We start from the raw sequence: 11,033 nt of genomic DNA, 5'->3' as shown, positions 1-11,033 counted from the left end.
CATGCCATAGAAAGAAGAGTGAAGCCTTACATACCTCTTTCCGCTCCTTTTGCTATTCCAAATTCACGTCGCAATCTCGTCAAAATCTGCAAATTGGTCATGTTTACCAAAACTCTTATTAGGGTACTTAGAGTTAGAATCTTAAGGAAACATTTGGCTACCGAAATTTCGGCAGCACTTCCCCTATAAATACTCCATCCCACCAAGTTCAACTTGGCTAATTTCAATCAACAACAATCCCGGGAATTCAAACCCGGCCAAAATATCAACCACAATTCCAACAACAACAATACTAACAACTTCCATATTCAATCAACTTACTACTTCTTCCAAAAACTTTCTAACTTTAATGAAAACAATAACAACCTCATAATCTATATTCCAACAACATCATACTAACCACATTACCTTCCATGCATGCAAGAACATTACATTCAATTTACACAACTTCTAAAACAGACCTCCACCTACTTCAACTTCACTAAGGTTCCTAGACATTCATTAGCAACATAGAGTCCACAACATAACAACAAACAAAATACTAAATAAAATGGACTCATTCTCTTCCATTTTTTCACCATAACCACACGGCCAACACCAACATACACACTACAACTTCCCAAAATTCATTCAACTTCCATCATCCACATATCATTCACAACAATAACAACCAAACACTAATTAAAATAATTGAAGCATGACTCCTACTCATATATCCATACACACGGCCATGTACTATATTTCTCTCCTTCATGAATTTCATCCATTTTAGCATACTACAACACATATAAACCATATATAACACATAAAACAAGATCAAAACTCACCTTTCTTCTTCAACTTCTCACTTGACTACAACTTGACAACTTGTATGATTTTGAATTTTTCTTGCTCCAACAACAACTCCACCTTGTTAATCACCCTTTACTTGGTAGAAAATTATTTTTGAAGAATTTATATCAATTGTCTTGTTGGTTTTTGATCTTGGCCGAAATGGCCTTCAAGTTTTTCTCCTTCTTTTCTTGTTCTTACTTTCTTGAAAATTCTAGAGAGTTTGATGAAAAAGATGACTTGGTCATCTCTTTATTTACTCATTAACCTTGATGTGGGCTTAAGCCCACACCAAATGGACGGCCAAACAAGGCCCAAACCTTAGCCCACTTATTTTTTTTGATTTTTTTGGGCCAACTCGGTTTGGTCCCGAGTTGGGCCTAGCCCACTGACCTTTCGACCTTAAACGTCTATATCTCCTTGTACCGACGTCACCTGGTGACCCACGACCTATGGTTGGAAAGCTAATTCAATTATCAACAACTTCTATTTCTTGGTACTTTTCCAAATTCCAAACTTATAATACCGTTTTTTCCCCTTGAAGTAAGATCACCCGAAAACGTTTTCTTAAAATATTCGTTTGGAGGACTTCCACTTTGATTTGGCCCAAGGGTCCTTCTTGAGTTGTGTTTAACTTCTCATATGTGATTCATATGAATTTTCAGATGTCCCAAAAAAATCTCGATGTGTGGGTCCCACCTCAGCAATTAATCTGACGTTCAAAAATACGGGATATAACACCCTAGGACCGAACTGCTCTGATACCACTTCTGTCACGACCCAACTAGGGGCCGCGACGGATACCCGATACTTGTACCGAGCACCCCCCTAACTCGTATCTAATTCTTATTACTGAGAGGGCCATAGTGGTAATACCGTTATTTCTTTACTTATTTCTATCATTAATAGCATAACCGTAATCAGGTGTCAATAAAATCTGCTAGCATGTTATACAACTCCAAAACGAACAAAAGTACAAACCATCTGACTGTACATATCTGTCTACGAGTCTCTAAACATAGCACACATATATATACAAGAAGGGCCGGGTTCTACCGCGCCCTAATATGTACACAAAAGTAGTACCAAGAAGCTGAGGCTCCGGAACAACTGGAGCGCTGACACAGTACTGCTGATGGAGCTTATAGGAGTCAAATCTGTCTACCTGCTGACCTGCGCGGCATGAAACGTAGCGTCCACAAGAAGGGACGTCAGTACGAGTAATGTACCGATTATGTAAGGCATGAATAATAACATTCGGACAATATAGAACAGGGATAATGACATAATTGAAATGTAGAGCATGTCGTGAGGTAGGAAAATAACCTGTACATATAAGTGCCTTTCGGCGGATACCATGCATACTTAGCTTTCCTTTGAAAAACATTTCTTACTCATATACATGTTAGGATAGAACGTGTCATATTGCCGAGGCGTCGGCAGCCGATCCATTTAACCATAAATATATATGTATGTCCCGCGTCCGGGATGATATCAAGTCAAATACGGATACATGTACCGTGTGTATATCCCAGCGTCTATAGCGCTCTGCCCTTTTTCCCGTCTTCCCCACATACATATATATATATATATATATATATATATATATATATATATATATATATATATATATATCATAGCATGCAGGAAAGTCCAAAGAAAAGCTATAACCCTATCGGAGTGACGTAAGGTCGGTAACCTCCGATTACCTTTTGGAATAACCATGGCCGCTTGTCTCACCTTGAAGGAACGATACTTATAAGATGAGACTATCAAAGAAGGACAACACTAAGCAAACATAGAATAAAATTATGGACATCATAAACATCAATTCATATGCTTTGGAATCCTTAGAAAATAGGGTCATAACCAAGGAACAGAATTAACGATCAAGATCTAGTTTGATACTTTCATGCTCATATTGAATCCTTAACTTAAGGCTCTTAGTCGCGGAATCATTCTTGTCATACTCATCATAGACATATTCTCTTTCTTAACATCATCGTTATCATTATCATCATAGAAATATCCTCATTAGAATAGTCACAACACTTATCGTTTGATAAACGGAAAAATAAAGAAAAATCGGGGAACCATGGGCCCACCTCGGGTCAAATGAGGCGGCGTACACAATTTACGTACGTTACGTTTTATGACGTCACTTGTGAGAGTTTTAAGGTAGTCGGGTCTCATTTGTACAAGTTCTAGATAGCTAGGCAATTCTTCCCACTATTCATGAAAGGTCTAATTCAATTCTATTGAATGAAAAAGGGGAATCTTTAGGCGCGGATTCCGGAGAATAGAGTTGTCCCCGAGGCTCGTATCCAACCTAGTATGTCTAAGACATGCCAAAGAAGGAAGAGTAAATCCTTACATACCTTTTTCCGCTCCTTATGCTACTCCAAATTCAAGGTGCAAATCCGCCAAAATCTACAATTTGGTCACATTTACCAAACATTGATTAGAGCATTTAGAAGTTGAATCTTAAGATAATACTTGTCTACCGAAATTTCGGCAGCACTTCCCCTGTAAATACACCATCCCCAAAGATTCAACTTGGCTAATTTTAATCAACAACAATCCGGGAATGCAACCCGGCCAAATTGTCAACAATAATGCCAACAATTATACTAACAATTTCAATAATCAACCCAAGATACATTCTAACAACTCAATCAATATAATACTTCCTTCAAGACTTCCAACTCCAATAAGAACAATAACAACCTAATAATTTATGCACTAACAACATCATACTAACAACATTATATTCCATACATGCAAGAACATCATATTCAATTTACATAAACTTCCAAAACAAGCCCCCAACTACTAAAACTTCACTAAGCTCATTAAGCTTTTGTTTGCAACATAAAATCCACAACAAAACAACTAAAATTATAAATAAAACTTGTTCACCATTCCTCCACAATTCAACACATATACATGGCTATATACACCATATACACGGCCACAACCTACATCTCTATTTTTATGATTTTCATTCACTTTTGCATACTACAACATACATATACCTCCATAACATATAAAAGAGGATAAATTCTTACCTTTCTCCTCACTTCTTCACTTGGCTAAAACTTCCAATTTGCAAGAACATGAATTTTTCTTCTTCCAAAAACCACTCCACCTTGCTAGGAATCCTTCAATTGATAGAAAAATAAAGAATTTTTTTTTCCAAGGATGTTGTTGGAGTTACTATGGCCGAATGGCCTAGCTCCCTTTATTTTTTTTTTCTCTTGTGTTCTTATGTTCTTGGAGTTTCTAGAGGATTGTGGACAATTAGAAGACTTAGTCTTCTTTTATTTTGACCACTTAGGATTTAGTTGGGCCTAGGCCCACCCATGTGGATGGCCCAAGTGGCCCCTTTTTAATTTCCAAGCCCATATTTTGCTCTCTTGGTCTTGCAACTCATAAATTAATTTTTTCCAAAATTCCACATTTGCCCTTAGCCTCCGTCCATATTTCCACGAGTCATATTGCGAATATACCCTTTTTACCCCTAGCCTTTCTTAATAATTCCGCTTCTAAATTCTTCATAAGCAACTCATATGCCAAACGAAACAAAAATAAGGCCTTGCTTGTTGTCTTCCCGCGATTGTCTTGAATTATCCGATTTCACAAAAATGCGGGATATAACACTCATCTTCCAAGTTGTGCTCATTATCCACAAAAAAGAAAGCCCCTTGTTTTGCCCAGTTATCAAACCAGAATGTAGAGGCACCTGACTTGATCTGCCACCATATATTGTGCTCAACATCCTCCCTTACACCTACTATTCTTTTCCATGCATGAGATGAATCCCTAGCTTATGCAATAACAGGATGAAGTTTTTTGCAGTACTCGATAGCCATGAAAGCACCCCATAATGACACTGATGTCCTGAAGTTCCACCAGAATTTTGCAAAAAGAGCTTTTGAGATATCATGTAGAGATCCGAATGCAAGACCTCCCTCCTCCTTTGGTAAACACATTTTCTCCCAAACAACCCAGTGTTTTCATTTAAATCCTGTAGTATTACTCCAAAAGAACTTGGCAAAAATCTTGTGCAGCTGCTCAATCACCCCTTTTAGTGGATTCATAGCTGATAACATATAAACTGGCATAGTCTGCAGAACATTAGCAATCAAAATATACCTTCCACCAAATGACAGTAGCCTGTTTTGCCAAGACATTACTCTATTCGTCACCTTTTTTATTAAACCTTCATAATACACTATCTTTCTTCTTCCATAGAAGACTGGACATCCCATGTATGTGAATGGAAAAGTTCCTTTCCTCATCCTAATCTTCCTTTTTAATCTGGCAACAACACTTGCTGGCACCTTCTCATGCAACTAGAAAGAACTCTTCTCATTGTTTACCAGTGACCTGACACTTTCACATAGTTTCTTAGCACCTTAATCATTTTTCTCAAATAAACAGTTTCTGCTGAGCAAAATAGGATTGTCTCAGCTGCATATGACAGATGATTTATCTGAGGGCTCCACTTTGGAATACCATAGCCCTTGAATGCTGGATCATCATGCAACTCATTCAAATTTCTGGCCAAAACCTCATCAACTAGTATGAAGAGTGTTGGAGAGAGTGGACCATCTTGCCTCAAACCCCTTGATGACTTAAAGAAACCATGAGATTTCCCATTAATCAATACTGAGTACCAGTTGTTTGAAACCAATCTCCAAACCATATCTATAATAATTTCAAACAAACAAAACTGACTAAACACTTTAGTTAAGTATATCCATGAAACTCTATCATAAGCTTTTGCCATATCAAGCTTTACCACGACATTGTGTAGTTTGTTTCTCTTATTATTATCTTTGATAATCTCTTGAGCCAATAATACATTCTCCACAATGCTTCTACCTTTAATAAAACCAGTCGGAGTGGTTGATATTATAGAAGGTAACGATGGAACAATTCTTTCATGCAAAACTCTAAAGATGATTTTATTAGAAAAAGTGCTTAGACTGATTAGTCTCAAATCAGCAAATATGTTTATATTCTCCTTTTTTGGAATCAGCACAAGATTTGTGTGAGTGATGCATCTTGGCAGTTCTTGACCACAGAAGAACCCTTACCATATTAGTTACATCTCCACCTATGATACTCCAACATGTTTGAAAGAAATGGCCTGAAAAACCATCTGGACCACCAGTATTATCCCTATTTAATCCAAACACTGCATTCTCGACTTCTTCAGTACTAGATAAAGCAGTCAAGACCTCATTTTGTGCATTAATGATCACCTTAGGAACCTTCTTCAGCATATCATAATCACCTGATGTTGCTTCTTGTCTAAACTGGTGTTGATAGAAAGAAACAGTTTCCTGTCCAATATAAGCATTTGTGTTTAACCAGTCCCCTTGACTATTTTGTAGAGTATGAACTGCCAACTTCCTTTTTCTTCCTTTAACATAATTATGATAAAACCTGGTATTTCTGTCTCCATCCTTGAACCACCTCATGCCATATTTTTGTTTCTAGTGTTCCTCCTCCAAGCATAAATATCTATTAAGATCAACCTGAGCTTTATGCAAAACTTCTTTATTCAGACTTGGGGGATTCAATTCAAACTGTAGCTCCTTGACTTTGATCACATCCTCCATAGTGGAAATCTATTGGAATACATTGCCATATGTTTCCCTACTCCATACTGCCAAGGCCTGCTCTTGTATGACCAGACCAGATACTGGGGTGTATTTCATTTATTTTCGCACTTTCTTATATTATTATCGTAAGACTTGCATTATTCTATCGTCTTCCGCTTTATTTATGCTTTTATAATTGTTGGGATAAAATTTGGCTTATCGAGGTGGGAAAGGTAGGTTCCCGCACGACTTAGTGAAAATTGACAGTGACAGTAGCTATCTCTGGGCTCTGTGCGGAGTGGCTAGTGATCTGGAAGCCACCTTTGGGCTGTGTACGGAATGGTTGGTGTTGTGAAAGTCATCTCTGGGATACACGGAGTGACTGGTACATGGACTTTGGGAGTCCCCCATAGGTCATGACTATCGAGACACAGAGGTTTCTGTCTATAACATGTGTGTACGGTATGAAATAGTAGGCCAGTGCATTGCCTCGCACATGCACATTCACTGATATCTCTGATTCTGGTTGTTCCATTTATTGTATTTCATGGTGCATTTCAACATTTATTCCTTGATTGATGATTTAGTCGAGATGATACTTGCTTAATAAATCACTTACCTAGACCTTGAACATTTTAAAGCTTTGAGGAAAGGAAAAGCTATTGCGGAGTGATTGCATTGTTCCAGTTCGGCTTCGAGGTAGGTTACGGTTTACTTGAGTTAGACTTTGATTAGTTAATTGAATATGTCGTAGAATCTATGGGAGAAAGCATGTCTAGGACTTCGGACATGGAGTTTGGATGATTGTTGTTAGTTGCATGATTACATTGTGTGAAATGTTTTCCCTATTATTGTGGTTGATAAACCTGAATTGTAGTCTTGAGACCGTAGCAAGGAAGGTGTTCATATATACCCTTCAGAGACTGATTGAGATAGATTCATATTATATTATCGTTGAGCAGATTAATTACGGGTCTTATTGTAACTTGTCTTATTTGGTTATACTTCATTAATGTTGACTTGATACGTGTTCTTGAGTCATTCCTTGTGATTTTATTATGAGACGTTGTTGATGATGATTGAGATGAAACATATACATCCTTTAAGGCATATTTGATAGGGGGTGAGGATGTAGCCTAGTGTGACCTCGTGGTCCGAGGTTCGTTCCAGAATGAGTGGTAAATGGACACCATGGGTCCCCTGCAGGTCATGGCTACTTGGGAAAAATATTCTCATTTAGCATGTGTGTACAAATATGTGACAGAGTTAGAACTTTATTGTTTATTCTACTTCTTTGGGCTTGAACATGGCTATTTCATTGTTGACAATTGGTGACTTATTCTGAAAGTGGATTATTTGAGGATCTTATTTGTGATACGTGTTTGTTGTGCCTGTCTACCTATTTCATTCATTTTATATATGTATGATTGATACTAATCTTAGTCGGTCTATGATACCTACCAGTACATGCTATTTGTACTGACCTACACTTGCTGCACTTTTTTGAGACTGACAATTTTACGCCAGAGACGTTTTCCAGACCTCGCATCTAGTAGAGGCTGTTCGCTACCAAGATCAGAGGGTGAGCTCCTATTTGTGCCATGCCGCTGTTACACCTCGGAACATTTCATGTCATTGCGTAGTAAATGGACTAACGAAGGGCATGAAGTATACGATATTTCAATGAGCGAGAAACAGTATTTAATGATTCTAATTAAGATTCCAAAGACATTTGAGGTAAGAGAAGAAAGTTCGTCAAGAATGGCCAGGTATACGTGGTGTATCGGAAAGGATTCACAAGGTACCAAGCTAATGATGACTTGATGATGTCTTAAAGAAGAGTTATAACGTCCCTTAGATTGATAATGAAGTGCTAAACAAATATTAAGGAAGTTCCATGAAAATTGGAGATCAAACGCATCGACGAGAATGAATTTCGGGAAGCTGGGCATTATACGGTCCAACATACGGACCGTATAAAACATACTGGCCGTATGTTCTGCCCAGAATGGGGGCCTTCACTGGACCAAACATACGGCCAGACATACGGTCCATATAAAAGATACGGACCGTATGTTGGTCCGTATAACCGAGTCAGGTAGATTTTTAAGTTGATATAAGGGACCTCAATCTCATTTATTTCATTTCATTTCCCTCACTTCACACTTCAATAATTCTCTAGAACCCTCCCCACTCTTCATCCACAAGAACCCAAGAGAAATGTATGATCAACTTTATCAAACCCACAAAATCAAGTGTATGAAACTCATTAAAGTTCATCTAAACCAAGAAATCCCAAAGGAAGTGAATTTGGGTTTTGGTGCAAGAAGACTATTTAAACTTAAGGATTATTCTTCCATTATCTAAGGTGAGTTTTATGATCATTCCATGTTGTTTAAGGTGTTGAAAAGTTGAAACACTTGGATTGTAGAAGGATATAGAAAATGGGTCATGAATGTAAGAATAGTGCCATTTTTTAGTAGTAGTTTGGAGTGAATCATGAATATTGATATGTTGTGATTGTAATTACGTTACGAATGATGTTAAGAGCATGAGATAAACATTAGATGAGAATGAATGTAATGTTGTATTATAATCATGATTATGGATGACCTTGAGAGGAAATTGTGGGGATTGGATATTGATGAATTTGACAAACGTTATTGACGATGATATTATGAATGTTGTTATTGACGTTTGGGAGTTGATATATGATATGGAGAAAGTAGTAGAAACAAAGGAAATGCTGCCCAATTTTCTCTACCTTTAGCTAATGTTAATACGAACTCCCTTGAAGGTAAAAACTTGAGCATTGAAGGAGAACGATCAGGCGGTAGAATAGCTAAAGGAAAAAAGTATGTGAGGCTAGTCCCTTCTTTCTAACGCTTGAATCTTATGGCATGATTTTCCCTCCTTCTCCTACTTTCCTACATTCCGCAAAGCTAAGAGTCTATGTTCATGAATAGCCATTAGTTAAAAATAAGAGATATTATGAACATGATGATGATGAGCTTAAGTCCAAAGATTCTAGAGTTCACGAATATGATGTTTCTATAAAGCTAATGATGTTAACTACGATTCATTGATGTTGTTCATTGTATACACTCACCTTATATGCTAATTCCTTCAAGGTGAGGCAGAATGCTTATGAATGCTCCATAACGGAATCGGGGGTTCACGACCTTATGTCACCCCGATAAAGTATAGTTGTCTTTGAGTTCCTAGGTATGCATTATGATAATAGATTGATAAGTCTATGAGATGTACATGATGATATCACACCGCGCCTATACGGCCGGGCAGACACCGCTAAAGTGGGTAGCGTATACACCATGTCAAGATGGCATGGGCAGACACCACTAGTGGGCAGCATGAGATGGTACCCCGGACACGAGAAGCCTGGACGCGAGCTAATGATTATCACACCGTACCCATATGGTCGGGCAGCTTATACATATATGCATACATGATATGATGATGATTATGAAGTAAGTTAGCATGCATTATTTCAGTTTTAAGTGATAGTCAGTTACAGATTGCTCTTCACTCGATGTCACCGTATTTCATTGATATATCATTATTGTTTATGCCTTACATACTCAGTACAATGTTTGTACTGACGTCTGTTTTCTTTAGACGCTGTGCTCATGCCCACTGGTAGACAGGGAGACGGTGCAGATCCATAGGAGCTATCAGCAGATTTACAGGAGCACTCCATTATTCCTGAGGTGCTATTTGGTTTGTTATTTTATGTACATATTTGGGCACAGCGAGGTCCTGTCCCGTCCATATGTCTAGTACTCTAGTAAAGGCTCGTAGATACGTTTGTGTAGGTAGTATGGTCTCACACTCTCCATCGTATGTATATACATTATTTTGATTTTGATAGCCGGAGGGCTTATGTATATAAGGTAAATATGTTTCAAAGTGAAAAAAGGGTTTCCTATGATTTGAGTATAAGTTTAATGAATAAACGCTTGATATGTACGATGGGTAATGGTATGAGCAGTGCTTGGTGGTTAGCCCCGGGTACCCGTCATGGCCCCTAGTTTGGTCGTGACAAAAGTGGTATCAGAGTAGTTCAGTCCTAGGAAGTGTCTACGAGCCGTGTCTAGTAGAGTCTTGTTTATAGTGTGTTGCGCGCCACACTAATAAACAGGAGGCTACAGGGCATTTAGGAAAAATGACCATCTTTCATCTTAAGAGATCGTACGATAGAGCTGTGTTATAAGATTATCTCCTCCTTAATAGTGTACTACGATTTCAGAAATGCCATAAAAGGGAAAAGCTACAGCCACCAAGAAGGGCAAGACTATGATGAAAAGGTGGGTAGAAAGAGAGTCGCCAAGAATGTAGAAGAGGGTGAATCACATAATAAGGCTCCATCTAATACTTCCTCCGCTCTGCCCAATTTAGAAGAACAAGAGGGGGCTTCAGCTCCAGCTCCTATGCCTCCAGTTCCTCCACCAGCTACTTCGGGTCAACAAATGACCTAGGCTATTCATCTATTGACGCAGTTAGTTGCCGCCCAGGCGCAGCGGCAGAATGCAGGTCCAAATGATCAAGCGGCTTGTACCAGAGCTCGTGACA

At 38.3% G+C, this 11,033-nt stretch overlaps 1 protein-coding gene across 1 annotated transcript; it reads right to left on the bottom strand.

The window, feature by feature from the left end:
* Positions 1-5,209: 5,209 nt before the first annotated feature.
* Positions 5,210-6,461, bottom strand: LOC132601464 (uncharacterized). The gene is made up of 3 exons (XM_060314543.1): positions 6,378-6,461; positions 5,934-6,182; positions 5,210-5,860 (listed from the first exon to the last, which is right to left on the bottom strand). The coding sequence occupies exons 1-3, from the start codon at positions 6,459-6,461 to the stop codon at positions 5,210-5,212; spliced, it is 984 nt and encodes a 327-aa protein (XP_060170526.1).
* Between the last annotated feature and the right edge of the window lie 4,572 nt (positions 6,462-11,033).

Source organism: Lycium barbarum, chromosome 7, assembly GCF_019175385.1.
Source record: "Lycium barbarum isolate Lr01 chromosome 7, ASM1917538v2, whole genome shotgun sequence".
Lineage (NCBI taxonomy): Eukaryota > Viridiplantae > Streptophyta > Magnoliopsida > Solanales > Solanaceae > Lycium > Lycium barbarum.
This window is presented reverse-complemented; position numbering and strand designations above follow the sequence as displayed.